This window comes from Spea bombifrons, chromosome 3, assembly GCF_027358695.1.
Source record: "Spea bombifrons isolate aSpeBom1 chromosome 3, aSpeBom1.2.pri, whole genome shotgun sequence".
In the NCBI taxonomy this organism is placed as follows: Eukaryota; Metazoa; Chordata; class Amphibia; order Anura; family Pelobatidae; genus Spea; species Spea bombifrons.
The window spans coordinates 18,983,327-19,000,757 of record NC_071089.1 but is presented as its reverse complement, the minus strand read 5'-3'; the positions used below and the strand labels follow the sequence as shown (position 1 = coordinate 19,000,757).

The following is a 17,431-nucleotide window of genomic DNA, read 5'->3' as shown; positions in this document are numbered from 1 at the left end:
GTGGCAAAAGGGATTAGCTTTGAAGTATTTTGTCCTTCCACTTGGCGCACAAGAACCAAGTTCCTACAAAGGAGTTAGTTTAGCTGTAACTTGTAAAAATACATTAATATGTTCTTTTCAGTCTACGCTTGCTACATATTTTTTCCTTGCCAATTATATTATTAGAAACTGATATTCGCAAGTGTCAGTTTTGGTTAATCAGTGAACCTAGTTTTTTTTTGCTGAAGGTTGGAATTATAAATGTTAATAACAGAGTGCCAATTTCATATGAATTTTTTTTAAATCTGACACAAGGAATTTATCACTAGATTTATGTTTCAGTTAAGTCCTTTTTCTGAACATTTGCTTATTCTGTATTTTTTTAAATTGAGCATCCAAAAAAATGTAAAGTAGTAACTTATGTTGATTGCAATAGGCTAAATATGATGTATTGGTCCCAGTCAAGTAGTCCATAATATTGTAACATAGCTAGAGTTGATAGTTAACACTGTGAGAGGTATAGAGGACAGGAAAATGAACATAAAGTCCAAGGCAAGGGGTCAAAACCAAAAAACAAACAGGATCCACACTACTGCAAGGCCAGTACGTAGGAATCCCAGCGAACACAGATCGTCTTAGTGTCGGCATCTGTATGTGAACGGGGAGCTCACAGGCGCTGGTTCAAGTTCCTGACAGAGGGAGCTCTGGGAATTTTCAGACTTACCGCCAAACTTATGTGATGTCCATAGCATCTACCCTTAATATTTACAGGCGTACAAAACCCTCGCCTAAATAATCACGTGTAGGGTTTGTGTTTAAATTAAACACCAGTGTGATATTTGGGTTATACAGCTGCCAACATACATACTTTTATAAATGTTTATATCGCTGTGTTTCAGGAGGGCCGTACATATGTTGGAAGAGAAGATGCTGCCTCGGAACAAGACATTGGTAATATGAACCAAGATGTCTTTCTATAAAAAAAAAAAAAAAAAAAAAAAAGCGCTCGGAAATGTACACATTTAGCACAATTATATATAGCGGAGGGGTCTGGTTAGGCTGAGCCTATACTGATTGTTACTAGTGATGAATATAGCCTTATACCTGTGTGTTGTTTTTGTTGTTATTAGAGATGCATAATGAAGCTGGTGAATTGAAACTGCTCCTCTCCTTCATATTCAGTTTTCTTTAAGTATAAAACTTTAAAGCATATTTTGTAAAGCAAAATTTTACTTTATACACATAAAAGGAACGTTGCAAACGTTTGTACTCACTAAAGTCCTAATAAAAAACATGAGAAACTTTTATGTTTGTACACATTTTATATATTTCTCATCCACTAATTATAAGCTGCTATATTTCAGAATGACATGTCTTATAGATGGGATGTGACTTCAACAAATAGGACTGAGTCTGTTTTTAACTTGTATTTAACATGCATGTGTAATATGTATGTGTGCCTTATAGCTGCTCATAATTAAGCATGTTTCACGAACACCTTTTCTCATGCAGTATCGTCTGGAATTCATTAAGACAGCATTTGTAAATTTAGCTCTTGTCTCTTGAAGTCACTGAAAAATTAGATCATGTTGTACACTGCCTCTGACTTAACTTCCATGGGGCAGGAGGGGCACCCACGCCATACTGGCCATCTGCCAAACTGGCCAAATGCCCAACGGACTGCTTCCTGACTGTGCCGCCCCAGTGGCAGATCAGGTGCTGCAGTGTGCAGCCGCTGGCTGGATATGCCCGGCGACACACTGCATGAACATAAATTGCACTTTATCATCCCCAGTCTGGCCCAGGAGCGCAGCCACAAGGTGAGAGACTTTCTTGAGCTAGCCTGTGGTAACCACTCGCCCATCCCTTTTACTTCCTTCCTATTCCAGAAACGGATGTAACATCAGTGCAGGAGAGGACCTCCACTGGAGTGACCCTGTATTAAGTTCCTTCAAACTGTCTTGCTTTATTTTCCACACCACATTTGGTTTTTGTACAAATGTATAATACATATACTCCTCAAGTATCCTAAATCAGCCGAAAATCTAAGATTTATTAGCAGTGACACGATTTCTGTGAGTTTGTTACTCTAATAAAATGAGATATATGTTAATATAAGTAATTGTGTCATGACGCAGCTATGCATTGGATCCTGTATGTCTATTTTAATATGTTTTTTTCCCAATCTGTGCCTTTTTGATTTCCAGTTCTCCATGGCCTTGATTTGGAAAGCGAACATTGCATTTTTGAAAACGTAAATAGCACGGTGACTCTGATCCCACTTAATGAAGCGCGGTGTTCGGTAAATGGAGTTCGTGCACTTGAACCAACACAGCTGAACCAAGGTAGATTTTCGAAATACTCACCAAAAGCACTTCATGGCAAATTATATATGTATATACACTATATGGACAAACGTATCGGGACACCTGACCATTACACCAAAAAAAAACTTTTATGACATTGCATTCTAAATACATAGACATTACTATTTTGTTGGTTCCCCTTTTGCAGCTATAACAGCTTCCACTATTCTCAGAGAGCTTCCCACTAGATTTTGGAGCGTTTCTGTGGGAATTCCCATTCATCCAGTAGAGTATTTGTGAGGTCAGGCACTGATGTTGGTGGAAAAGGCCTGACTCGCAATCTCCGTTCTAGTTCATCCCAAAGGTGTTAGACGGGGTTGAGGTCAGAGCTCTGTGAGGGCCAGTCAAGTTCCCCCACACCAAACTCATCCAACCATGTCTTTATGGACCTTGCTTTGTGCACTGGGGCGTATTCCGTTTATGGCAACAAATTTCCTTCCCTGCCCACTTGGTTTGGCGAAAAATGTGGGTACATTTTTAATCCAGGAACAAAATTAATCGCTCAGGCTCCACGTTCAATCTCACACTCACATTCTCGTTCACTGCAACGGAGGGCGATATGACGGCGCTAGCAGTGACATCCTCTCCCCTGATTAGAGGAGCAGGGGAGAGGATGTCACTGCTTTTGAGGCTTTTGGTGACATCCTCTTCCCTGATTGGATGATCGGGGAAGACATCACCACAGCTGCGCCAAGTTCACGGGAGTTATGGGTTATGTCCGGGGAGATGCTGACAAAGAAAAAAGATAGAAGATTGAAGATAGAGTAGAGAAGGGAGAAGATGCGGAAGTGATCAGCAGAGAAGGTAGGGAAACATTCAGAAAGCGTGAGAGAGTGTGCGCAAATATGCAAGTGAGTGAGAGTGTCGGTGAATGTGGACCCACAAATTTAGGATGAAAATTATGCGCTTTGTGCTTTGTTTTTGTCTGATTCATGGGGGTGTGGCCTCTTTTTTGGGGGGAGGCTTCTCACGAATCACCAAATTTAACAAGAGTCAGTAAATTTGCAGATTGTATGAATCTGAATGCACAAGTCTACTGACTGATAAAATAAACATGGCATTCGTTGGGGTAAGTTCCTTTAAGATCGGAGTGCAAATAAACCCCACGTTCATTCACATGACTATTTTCTTTTGTTGCAATACCATATGTATAGTGTAGGTCAGCAGTGGATCCCAATTGAGACCATGAAATCCAGCATACATTAACAAAGTTCACTTTATAACTTATGCTGGTGACCCGTGGTTGATGGAATGTGTAGGAAAAAAGGACCATGTATTGTAGATCAGGAAAATGTATACTCCAGACTCGCGGGTCATGCAAGGAAACCCACCGCAGAGCTGCTAAGCCTCTCTCTTTCACTGCTGGGTTAAATCCCCAGAGAATGCATATGTAGGGACCCAGGAACATGTTTTCGGGAAGAACCCTCCGAAGTGAAGAAGCTGAGCAGCATAATATTTTACTTCTCTGACCCTGAAGAAACTCCTTATTTCCCATTTAAGCTTTGTCAATAAATAAAGAATGATTGAGTTCTGTCTTGTATCATATGGAAAACCGTGCAGGAAACCAGTCCTGGTCATACACTGCTAAAATTACTTTAATACAAAGTTCATCCATGCCCCCAACCCCTTCCATTAGGGACATATTTAATTGTTATACCCCAATAGCTGTAATTCGTAATTCAGACACTGCCCCTCTGGCATTTTCTTCCTATCCTGTAAGTCTTTTTAATATCACACTTAGCTGAACTGATAGAAAGGCTTTGTTGGAACATTTGAAGCTACAGATAGCTTTACTCAACCTCCTCGGGCTGTGCGATATAATTGGCAGATGTCTGATAAAAGATTCCCGTTTTGGAAAGATCAGTGACTTGGAAGAACAGCACATACACAGAGATCTACAAGGAAGTCTTTTTTTCTCTTTTTCTTCTAAATATATTAAACCATATAGACTGTTCCAAAATGTTAGCTGTTACCTCCCCTCGTCAAAGAAAGCAGTAACAGTAATACAATAACCTAGTAATACAGTTGATTTTGAACGCTTGTCGTGGAACTCATGTTTGTATTTTAAGGGCATAAGATTCCTGTATCCAAATATGTAGGCAAAAACAAAGGCGATTAAATCAATGCTCAGTAAACTTGGGAAAAGTATTTCTCTGTATTATCTTTATCACAAATTTATCTTCGTGCATTCCTACCCCAGAATCATAGAAATCCCTGCATAGACTTTGTTTCACTTTGAGGTTGGTTCAACCTGACCTTTAAATACTGGCCAATGGACCATATACATAATCTATGCAGCAGACATGCCTAGTCCAAGTAATGTATAATATTACTGTAAGATAGATATATCTATCTATATATATATATATATATATATATATATATATATATATATATAAAAATTATAATTCTCTATTAAAGACCATAAATGTGTGGAAGATCAGTCTGGAAGGTCCTTGATTTTGTGCTCTGTTTTTTTTTTTGTTCCAGTCTTTGTCTCTTGCTTCTTTATTCTTTTTTTTTTATTTTTTGTAAGCCTTTCTCTTGGACTTTCATTGGAGCTGTCAGTGAAATTTCATTTACAGATGGGGAACCATATAGATTTCTTTTTACTAAAAAATAGTAATTGGGAAAGTGAGATGAGCTGGAAATAGCAATAGCTAGTAAAAAAAGGAAAGGGAATTGCTTTCAGATTACATCTAGTGCATGAAGTGACGGCAGAGGTTTGGTAAGAAGAGTTGGATGGTCAGGGCTTATGCAGTAAATATTGGTTCGATTTCGTATATTCCTATTTCTTCTAAAGTCACGGAGATGAGAAAAATGACAGTCAAGAAAAACATCTTGAAGCCTGAAACTTGATAAAGTACCAGGAACTCTCATATGCCAAAATAAATGTGCATTCAGTTCATGACTTTCTGCAGTGGTTTGATTAAATACTCGTGACCAAAACAAACCCACAGCCTTCACAATAGATTGATAGCTCTTTGGTAAATGCATGCATGGCCAACCAATAGAAATTGTATTCTTGTTAAATCTTGTTATAATTAAGCACTCATAGATCACCAGTGCCTAGTAGTCATTACTGGGTAATCAAGATAGATCAAATAGGTAATATCACAACTAAATTCACATCAGACAATTATGTTTTAAACTTTCACAAAGGTGTTGATTGTGCTCCTGTTCACGCAGTGAATAAACTTTGTAGAGAAGCTACAGTTCCCTATGGCTTTTACCTTTTACTGTGAAGACCTACTGGACCTGTGTCCATAATATGTTAAAATTCTGCTTAAAACAGTTAACGTATATTCAAATAAATTAGTACATTTAACTGCAAATGGTGTATCTTGTTTTTAGAGATGCCATGTCTAGCAAATGAGTTGGGACTTAACAGTAGTAATCATATTATGAATTATAAAAAAGCAGTGGACTAAGATATTGAAAATATTTGTTTACAGGTATTAAATCATGTTAACTTTGTAGTATTTGTACATACGTGAGGACATTGTTAATTGAAATGTGTTTTTCCTTGAATATCGAGGAGGTCTTTATTTATTGAATATCAGAGGCTGTAATAAAGTTTTCTAATTAAGTTCTTTTCTAATTGGTGTCTTATAATTCCTGTTTGCTGTGCCAGAAATCTTTTGCTGTACTGCTAATTTCTTTGCTTCAGTTGATGTCCAGATAATTAAAAGCACATATTAATTAGAATGTGACCTTTTGTTACAAATCCTTGTGCATTTATGGAGGATTAATAGACATTTTCGGTGAATTTAATACGGGTATGATGACTGTACTAATAATTGAAGCATCCAATGAAATGTTTACATTCCATGTGTTTTTTTTTTTCTTCACCCGACATTGAGCTTGACTCTTGTTAGGAAAATTTAGAAATATGTGGGATAAAATGTTTATCCAGCACTCCCTGTTTTGTAAAAGCGAAGATATCTGTGAATTTGGTTGCAGGTTTACCCTGGAGTCTTTCCTCTTCTTACTGTAGTGGTTGGAAGGCAAACTATGGTCAGAAATCATGAACCAGGACATTAAAAGATTACCTGCCTTTCCCAGAGCGTTATTCGTTTTAGGACAACATAAAGTTCCACATGTTCCTTGATCAGACATGAAGAAAACTATAGTTTATACACTCACTGGCCACTTTATTAGGTACACCTGTTCAATTGCTTGTTAACACATATAGCTAATAAGCCAATCACATGGCAGCAACTCAATGCATTTAGGCATGTAGAGGTGGTCAACACAATTCGCTGAAGTTTAACCCCTTCGTGACAAAGGCTGATTTTACTTTTTGTACCCTTCGTGACAATGGCCTTTTTAACATTTCTGCGCTGCTCGTGTTTAGCTGTAATTTTCTTCTTTCCCGTTTACTGAACCCACACACATTAGATATTGTTTTTTTCAGGACAAGAAGGGCTTTCTTTAGATGACATTGTTTTGATTGTATCATATTATTAACTATTAAAAAAAGTATAAAATATGCTGAAAAATTTAGAAAAAAATGACTGTTTCTAACTTTTAGTTGAAAAATCTTTTACTCATCTATAAAAGGTAATAAAAAAACCTGCTAAATGGATTCTACTATTTGTCCTGAGTTTAGAAATACCCAATGTTTTTATGTTTTTTTGATTTTTTCTACACATTATGGGGCAATAAGTACAGGTAGCGTTTTGCTATTTCAAAGCCATTTTTTCCGAATCTGGTAATTCTTCCCCCCCATGTGCCATTTCGGGTATCTTTGAACCCGGCCAATGCAATTTACCCCATCAAGTCATATATTTTTGAAAACTAGACAGCCCAGGGTATTCCAGATGCTAGTATTTTAACCCTTTCCAAGCACTTATTCGACCATCAGCCTTTGTCAAACTTTATGGTAGTAATTTGTTTGCATTTGTTTTTTCACACACATTTTACTTCAGGTATGAATAAACAGGTTCTGGTATATGTCACTATCATAAAACACCACAATATGTGTTCAGCAACATCTCCTGAGTACAGCGATACCTCACATGAATGATTTTGCCTGGCTGTTTGGGGGCAAAAGGGCCACATTTGGGGCATGCGCATTTTCAATGTTGAACTTTGGCATTTGGGGATCCACTGCCCATGCCCTATTTGGTACATCTTTGAGCCGGGCCATTTCAGTGTGCCCAACAAAACCATATATTTTTCAAGACTACACACCACAGGGTATTTTAAATGCTGGTATTTTAACTCTTTGCATGCACACATTTTACCACCAGCATTGTTTCAAATCGTTGATCGCCTCCTAAACGCTTTTAAAACGGGCGTCTGCCGCCATACAAAGTATGGCGGATGTTGACGCCCCGGGGAGGGGCCAGAGATGGCCCCTTTGTGCTGATCATGGCGTTGCTGAATGCCTCGAGGTCGAGGCATTACAGCAACGCCGTTTCAGTGCAGAAAGCGAAAATAGTTCGCTTTCTGCACCCGTTTAAAGACGTGCCGGTCCTGGCACGTCAATTGTCGTTATCGACTTGAATTTCGGTGACGTGCCCGGACCGGCAATTGTCATCAAGGGGTTAAACCAAGCATCAGAATGGGGAAGAAAAGGGATTTAAGTGACTTTGAACGTAGAATGGGTGTTGGTGGCAGATGGGGGTTTCAGAAACCCCTGACCTGCTGGGATTTTCACGCACAACCATCTGTAGGGTTTACAGGGAATGGTCTGAAAAAAAGAAAATATCCAGTGAGCAGCACTCTTTACAACCAAGGTATGCAGAATACCACCTCTGAACGCACAACACATCGAACTTTGAAGCAGATGGGCTACAGCCGCAGAAGACCACACCAGGCGCCACTCCTGTCCGCTAAGAACAGGAAACTGAGGCTACAATACGGACAGGATCACCAAAATTTTACAATGGAAGACTGGAAAACATTGCCTGGTCTGATGAGTCTCGATTTCAGGTGCGACATTCAGATGGCAGGGTCAGACTTTGGTGTAAACGACATGACAGCATGGATCCATCATGCCTTGTATCAACGGTTCAAGCCGGTGGTGGTGTAATGGTGTGGGGGACAGTTTCTTGGGCCCCTTGCACCAATTGAGCATTGTTTAAACGTGGCAGCCTACCTGAGTATTGTTGCTGACCATGTCCATCCCTTTATGACCACAGTGTACCCATCTTCTGATGGTTACTTCCAGCAGGATAATGCACCATGTCACAAAGCTCACATCTCAAACTGTTTCCTTGAACATGACTATGAGCTCAGTGTACTCCAATGGCCTCCACAGTCATCAGATCTCAATCCAATAGTGCACATCATGTATGTGCAGCCCACAAATCTGCAGCAACTTCGTGATGCAATCATGTCCATATGGACCAAAATATCTGAGGAATTTTTCCAGCACCTTGTTGAAAGTATGCCACAAAGAATGAAGCCAGTTCTGAAGACAAAAGGGGATCCAACCCGGTACTAGCAAGGTGTACCTAATAGAGTGGCCAGTGAGTGTATGTTCCTGTAAATAAATAAAAAAGGAGTTCTAGATCTCTGTTCTGCTGTATGGAAGAGATCACTGCTAATGCTCTTCATATTGTTCTGTGCACAGAGTAGTCATTGAAGTTCAGATACTTTATTTCCATATTTGTGCATATTTGGTGCTTATGTGTTGATTGCTTTTCCATGTAGGGTTTCGAGTAATAGCAACGTTTTTTAGATTTTTCCAGATCAGACTTCAACCCTGTGAGTGTTTTATTATCAAACAAGAGAAGACTCCAGTGCAGTATTAAACAGCAGGCCTTTGACAGGCTGAATTAAGTGCAGTTTGCAATTTCTATACCAAAATGTGTTGTGTTTCATGTTTTAACAATGCTCAGTGTGCATTTTTTTAATAGTATGTATTTAATTTATGTACAGTCCCATGAGAAGTAAATAAGCTTTCTACATAAAATATGTAATGCCAAATTGTAAAAAAATTTATATAGCTCCTCAGTACTGTGCCTTCTTTAGTTCCCAACGGGACAGGACCCACAAAACAGAAGACGTTGGCTGATACAGAAGTGTAGTTTCTGTTATTTGTGTTTTGTATACAGTATATGCAGGGGCATTATGGGTAAAATGCCCTGTTAGTAGAGGGCATTAATTTATTGTGAACGTTGAGTAGAGTTAAATGTTTACACACACTAATTTAAGGTTTGATTATTAATCAATGCACGATAATCCAACAATTATGATTTTTGTTCTGCATAACAAATATATGCAAACTGGAAAGTGTATTTATAAGTAGATTCAAAAGTGCATTTATCTCTAGAATTAGCACCTAATTTTCTTGTTTATTTCTGTGTGCAAACAACGGTCTAAATAAGATTATTCAAATTGGAAGAATGTAGATGTTTCTGTTGCAGTGATAAAGTACGCAATAAAGTCGTTGCCTGCGTTTGGTATTAATTCAGTAGCCCAGCAACATAACATGATTAAAAAATGCCTGCTGGCCAAACACTTTCTGACACTCTCCTGCTTACGGAAAGCAAGTATTAAATGTTCTTACGGCTCAGCAGGAAAGCGCTACATGTTAGCAGTGTATCCATAGAACTCAATCTAGAGTTGCTGGATTGTGTCTATATGCAGAAATCAAATTGTATTGATGCAAAAAAAAAATAGAGAATCCTTTTTTGAAACTGATAATCTGGTTACTTTTTAAAACAACCAACTATGCATATCATGGGTATTTAAGTGGATATGATGGAGATGTGTGGTCTCTTTAAACTTCCTCTCCTTTGCGAATGTATGGGTGGATTCTGCAGAATGCCTCATATACATTTGCCCTTTGCTTGACCCCCCACAACTATTTTCCATGCAAGACATGTGTTTGGCCAAACTTTTGTTTGACCTCCAGTCAGCTCCAGCGCTGGCTTGGTGAACACAGCGGACTGTTCAGACCCCTACGCGTGTGCTGCAGGCACTCCCATTGCTTCTACTGATTATCTTACATGGTATTCAGAGCATCGACGGTAGGGTGATCTCGTGCTGCTGTCACTGACAAAAGACGCTTGAGAAGGCTTGCAAGCTCATGTTACAGGCGCATTGTGGTTGGCAAGCTCCATTCATATCTGAATAGTCCGTAAACGGACCAGGAATTCCATATTGCCTTCAACAAATAAGGTTTGACTAGATTTATCAATTCTGACTGTGGAGTTCATCCTCAGATATAAAAAAAAATTGGTCTTTTTGCCTTTTTTATAAATAAAAAAAGAGCTTTAACTGAACCCTCCTTGACAAGTCATTCAAGTAATTATTATTTATTGGTATATATAGCAAAAGATAACAATTTTCACTTAGAGACAAAAAGGTTAAATGACCTTACAATCTATCCAATCATGAACTCAGTTCTGTCTATTAAGCTAAAAACATATAAAGGAGCTCCATACCTCGAAAAGAAACGTAATACATTAGTTTCGAAAGAACAGTGTTAAAACGTGTTGCCCACATTGACATCCTAGAACGCCGAACACAAAAATAAAATGGCGTTCCATCTACTTAAACTGCACACTAGTGTCCTGCAAACAAGCAAGTAGCACTGTACGAAGACAACTTGCTTGCACAATGTCCCATTGATAAGAGAAACGGTCCCTTTCAAAGGTTTTTCCCATCTAGTTACGCAAAAGATATTGACAAAATCAATGACTGACAAAGAAGTTCGTTTTTTCATTCAGACTTACAGTGAATATTAGTGGTTCTTACAACTATAATACATTTGAAATGTTCTTGCTGTCAAGGTCAGAAGTATTTCAAGGTAACAATAACAATATCCTTTTTAACTTGGTGTCATCAATGTAAACCCTAAGTGTTTTTTTTTTTTCCTTCATTTTTTTTCTCTCGTTTCAGCCTCATAAACCATAGAATCAATTATTGTCAATGCTTTCCAGAAAGAATAAATAAAACAACAAAATTTATGGTTGCGGTGGGATCAAAGCAGGAAGTTTTTTTTCTGTTTAAATACAAGCAAATATCTTTATTTTGTAGTTTGCCTGTTGCGTTAGTAGCAAAGAAAGCAAATTAAACAGAAGACAATTTCGTTTTTTTGGTATTACAATAAGCATTCTGTGACTTTGTACCTGTTTTCATTTTTTAAGGTGCTGTTATTTTACTCGGAAGGACTAATATGTTTCGCTTCAATCATCCCAAGGAAGCTGCGAAATTGAGGGAGAAGAGGAAGGTATGGATAATATTACTAAAAAACAAGACAAAGAAATACACAACATGATGGAGTTAAGGACTATACGTTGAGGAAACAACACTTGTCATTTGGAAGATCATGGGAGAAGTAGTCTCCAAGAGCTCCACTTTTCTGCCACTTTTATTTAACAATAAATTAATTTCTATAATTTTGTGGGTTTTAATTAATGAGGGGAGAGAGTATTAGGTGGGCACCTTTTAATGTTTCAGCGTCTGTTACATGCACTGACCTCTGGCCGAGTGCCACCACCTAGGTGAGACAGCTGTCTTGGCCCAATTGCCAACTACGTAACACATAGAATTAGAACTCCAAGCATTAGAAACACACATTACAATTGTTCTGTCCTTTTTTTATTCTATTTGAAGAAGCAGCTTGAAATAATGATGTACTCACCACCTACCCAATACTGCTTTCATAGCATTAGTAAAGGAATGGTATTCTGCCTGTTTCCCTAATGAAAGCCGAGTTATTCCTCGCCGAATCCGTCACATTGCCACCTCTGTGCATCATTAAGGGTCATGTGTTAAGGGTACAGCGTATCTATTGATCTAAGGGCATTGCCATATGGGGAGTTTATATAGCAACAGAAAGGTTCTCTGATATACTCCTTTTTAGTTTTTTTTCCCTTAGAGACTAACAATGCATTTCTCGGAAGTGCTTTCTTTCAACTGGTTGATAGAGTTAAATCTATAGAAAATCACAGACATTCCTTTAAATGATTGAGCGTCTCTCTGTAATTACCCGTGTCTTCTTTCCTTCTTTTACCTAAAGCAAAAGCAATTTAATGGATCTGTGTGCATCTCAGCAAAAGTCCAAATAAACCTGATTTAATGGTTCATACACTGGCTATTAGAGATAAAATAAAACAAGAGAATTATTATACCCAATTAAATTAGCAAAATTACTAAAGAGTGGTGAATCCTAGTATCTAAGGGCAATGAATGCATTAATGTTTTAATAGTGAAAATGATGTGTTTTATCTACAAAAAGACAGAATGCTTTCACTGAGTTATAAAAAGCAAGCCCTATGAGTAGGTAATGGACTTTGCCAATGCAAAACGCTGTTTTTCATCATAAACAAGATATATTTATTTTCAAAACAAAGGTAGTCTTTTTTAGGGATGTTTTCCCTTGCATTAAATACAACCTTTCGTTAGGTTCTGCACCACCCTTATGGATCACTAATAGAAATTGTAATCGCTACCTTGTAATGTAGCAAAAGTACACAACTGCACCTTGTATCTAATCCATTCATGTTCCAAAGCTAGGTGGTCATTCATCCAAATTTTAGAGATGCAGTGTCCCTTTACATGATATTACATGCAAACTTTAAGAACTTTGTTTTATATTAGCAAATAGCAAAAACAGCATTGTACCGAGTCCAGATTACTGCAGGTAATTGCAAGCCTAGCTAAGGAGAGCATCACCATGAGTTTCTTTTATATGTTTGCGAGTCAATGCAAGAGGTTGGCTCCAAAGAAACCCAGATACTAGAGACTCTGTGCCACTAGCTCTGCATGGAGTTAGATTAATGTAAATGATCTCTTTATGAGTATATGTGTTAACTGCAACGGAAATTGACTCTAATGCTAATGTTCTGCATATGCTGCTTGTTTTGCAGAGTGGCCTATTGTCTACTTTCAGTTTATCAATGACAGATCTTTCAAAATCTTGTGAAAATCTCTCAACTGTAATGCTCTACAATCCTGGGTAAGTAAACTTAGTTCTTTCATCTCTTGTAGAACTAAGAAACAAACTATAGTATTTGGTGCCATGATAAAGATTAAATATAAATATATATATTTGTTAAAAAATATATCAGTTCTTGCAAGAAGCAAATACGTGGCTCGTAAGACCTGCATTTAATAGTTGTTTGCTGATGAGAGAGCATGCAGAATAATTGGTCTATTACAGCGACTGGTGACCACAACACACCACTCCACACCCTAACTCTATTAGCTCCAGTTGCAGTAAGCACATGAACACTCAACTGATTAAAAGGAAAAAAGGTGTTGAGAAATACGTTACTGATGTTGCATGCCAATGGCAGGTGTATGATATTGTATTGGGAGCATAGGATAATGAACAATTCATGAAGACCAATGTTGATGGTGGTCGGTTGTGGGAGTTATCTTTGTAACTGCCATTTGTTCTCCCAATATCTTTAGATTATTATAGCAGAATTCACCATTGTTTCTCACCATGAGCATACTTACATTTTCAAAAGTGTGATGTGTCTAATCCTTGTGATATTGGTTGGTATTAAAACCAACTCAAATCCTGCTTATGTGGACGAATGTTAATAGAAAATAATAATATACATAAAGGCTTGAGAACCACTCAACCATTGTTGGTTCTGTCATGTAGAGGAAGTTTGCCTCACGTTTCGGTTCTGATCTGTCGATGGAGATGTTTCTTCCAGTGGCACAAGTAAGCTAAACTTGAGACACTCCTGTGTAGGGACGCTCTGTAGGGCAGCCTATTAAGCAGTTGTTCTCAAACCTTTTTGTATGTTACATTTTTGTTGATGCCATAAACGGTGGCCAAGGTCAGTGGTCCATTTTAGACCATATGCATTTGTCAGGATATTTATTAAATCATCCTTATTGAAAACGGAGACCTACAGTAAAATACTTTTGCTGAATAGATCTCAAGAATCATTTTTAATTGTCTACTAGCCCATCCACCTCTTTTGCAATAAAGAGGAGGAGAAATGTGATCCCTTCAAGCTAATAAACCTCAGTAAATCTAGTAAAATATCTTTGTCAGGGCTTTTCTTTTTGACAAATTGTTTTAGTCTGTACCTGCATTGTGCTGGAACATTCATCATATTTTTTCTTAAATTTGTTAATTTACAAATGTGCAGCCTGTGTCTGCAAGAGTTGAACTGTTTTGGATGCTTTCCAATAAAGCCTTTCTTCAATTGTTGAACTGCTCCAAATTATGTGAATATAAATGTACGTGCACGGAGAGAAAAATAAGACACACGACACACTCTGGGTCAGGTCCAAAATCACTCTGCTTTATTTTGTTTATATTATAGATTATATAGTGTCCAGATAAAAAGGGACGTCAGGTTACGTAAAGCTTATTAATTGGTTAATCCTGAAACTATGCGGAAATAGGCAGAAAGGAAGAAAACAGTTAGAAGCAAATATTAGATACTTTCCTGCAACTAGATATAGCCAGAATGGCGCTTGCGGTTAGTAAAATATAGATAACTGAATACACTGCTACTTGCGTCTCTCACGTATCTGCGTGAGGTGTAACCCTTTATTGGTCGAGGCCAGCTTATATTCATTAAAGCAATAAGCGTTTCTTGCTGATATATATAATGGTTCCATAACAGTCCCCCCTTGAATATACGATGGCCGACTGTCCCTAATCCTGACAGATCCTACCGGACATGATCCCGCATCCTCTTCACCTGCAGTGGCGACAAATTATCCCTATTGGATAAAATCCCGGTTTCAGGTCTTGGACATGTCCCTCGGATCTATATGTCCCTACACGGGGCGGGGATTACTGTCAGGGGGAACTATCGAACTAGATGGTGTTTCATAAAAAGATGCAAAGCTTGGCATCGTGTCATCGTACATAAGCATTAACGGGATAGTCTCGCCTACTGCAAACATTTTATCGCATAGGCGTTGAAGACAAGGGACTACACAGAATAGCATAAAAGCAACAATAATCACAATAATCAGTAAAATTATTCCCAGCTGGACCAGAGCTTGTTTCCATCCTTTGAGCCAGCCAAACCATTCGGCCCATGGATGATCGATTCCGGAGTTGCGCTTTAATTCGTCTCCTAGAGAATATACTTGATTCTGTGTGGGGGGACCGGTCAAATTGCTGTATTCAGCACAATTACCATTAGAGAATTTACCAAGAAATTTGCCTGTTCCTTTGGTGTTTGAAATACAAATATAAGTGCCAGAATATATAGTAATTCCTCCGTTGAGCTTGGGAGCCTCGATTAGTAGAGGATATTCTCTTTTCCATTTCTCACATTCGGTGAATTTGTTACTGGTATTGGTATAAAGACTCAACAGACATAGTAGTGACTGATAGGGCAACTGTAGGGGTACTGTACCCAGATGTGGACGGGCTTTACCACACACATAGCAATTGGACTTATTGTGCTTAATAGCAGAATATTTCATCCACTCGAGCCATAGATTAATATCATTATATCCAGTTTCTATGGCTAAAGTATCATCATAAGTGGGATTCGCTATAGCTATCATACTTTGAATGGCGCGCAGAACAGCATATGGAATTTCCGGTGGTTTCGAAACTGGTTGGTTTGATGGTTTACCTTGTGGCTCTTCCCATTCTAAACTATTGTACATATCTTTAAGATAGAAGGGGGCCTTGCCGCTCATGAAATCATATTTGTAAATCCCGAAAATATATTTTCGAGCATCAGTTGGCCGGGGATTCTCTATAGTAAGGGTGTATCGTTGGTTATCACCAGTTCCGGTGGATATGAGAGTCATTCGTGAGAGCAATAATTTACCATATTGATCTTTGAGGGCTAGGGCTTCAGGGGGCTTATATCCCCATTTGGTTCCTGAATTAGTTATAACAGAGCCCCAATACCTGCAGTCGTCCCCCCATTGCCCTCCAACATAGCATATGTACCCAACACATTCTCCTATTTGAACATCACAATACCCGGGGTCAAAATTGTCGGTGGTATCCCCTTCTTGTGTCATCACCCCGGTATATACATTGGTGTAGCGTTTAGAAACACAATCTATAATGTGACAAAATTGGAATGAGTATGTGGCTACTGTTGTGCTACTGGAGTTGTACCAAAAAATGGGAGGACCTGCTTGTTTTGCATCTCTTGTAATGGCTACCCGACCCCCCTGGTGACTGATAGCTTGGGCTGGTTTTCCCCATGTATGTTGGAAAATGAATGATAATAATAGTGGGATGCCCACTCTTTTGCAAAGGATATGCATTCTAGGAGTCATTGATTGGAGGATCGTATCCTTTGACTCTCTTGCAATGCGATGCGTGTATCCACGTGGGTTTCCCTTCAACTTTTATTGAGGTAGGAGTCGTTAGTAGCACTTGAAAAGGGCCCTCGAATCTCGGTTCCAAAGTAGATCGGACGTGTTTCTTCACGACCACCCACTCTCCAGGCAATAGAGAGTGAGTACCTTCGAGGATATTGGGATCTGGAATAGAAGAGAAAACTTGGGTATATATATTAGATAATTGAGTAGTCAAAGCAATAACATATTTTGCCATTGTTTCATAATTCATTTGCAACTGTTGTGGGAAGTATTGTCCTAACCTAGGGCTACTTCCAAAAAGTATTTCGTGTGGGGTCAGTTTGTGTGACGCCTTTGGCGTATGTCTGATAGCAAAAAGTACGATGGGTAGGCACTGTACCCAATTTAGACCAGTCTCTTGTGTCATTTTCAATATCTTTGATTTGATTATGCCATTTAATCTTTCCACTTTCCCGCTACTCTGCGGTCTGTAGGGAGTATGGAAAGCAAGATGTGAACCTATAATTTTCCACACTTCTTGAGTGACGTTTGCCGTAAATGCAGGTCCCTGATCACTTTCTATGACTTCTGGGACACCGAACCGGCAAATGAGTTCCTGAATAAGCTTCTTTGCGGTAGTGGGTGCGGTTTGGTTTCGTACTGGATAGGCTTCTGGCCATCCGGAAAACACATCTACCACTACCAGTACATACTGAAATGTCTGACACATCGGCATTTGAATATGGTCAATTTGAATCCGTTGGAAAGGGTATTGAGCATTCGGTAAACATTTGGACGGTGTAGGTTCTGTCCTTCCGGTATTGCACTGAGCACAGATTAAACATGATTCGGTGGTTCGTGCTAGC

The 17,431-nt window shown here is 38.7% G+C and overlaps 1 protein-coding gene across 1 annotated transcript in view; it reads left to right on the top strand.

The window, feature by feature from the left end:
- The window catches only part of KIF16B (kinesin family member 16B), a 124,096-nt gene that overhangs the window by 43,547 nt on the left and 63,118 nt on the right, over positions 1-17,431 (top strand). Inside the window, exons 14-17 of the mRNA XM_053461300.1 lie at positions 879-930; positions 2,187-2,324; positions 11,453-11,535; positions 13,178-13,266. Of these exons, the coding sequence (XP_053317275.1) occupies positions 879-930; positions 2,187-2,324; positions 11,453-11,535; positions 13,178-13,266 (362 nt within the window). The remainder of the gene's footprint in view (positions 1-878; positions 931-2,186; positions 2,325-11,452; positions 11,536-13,177; positions 13,267-17,431) is intronic.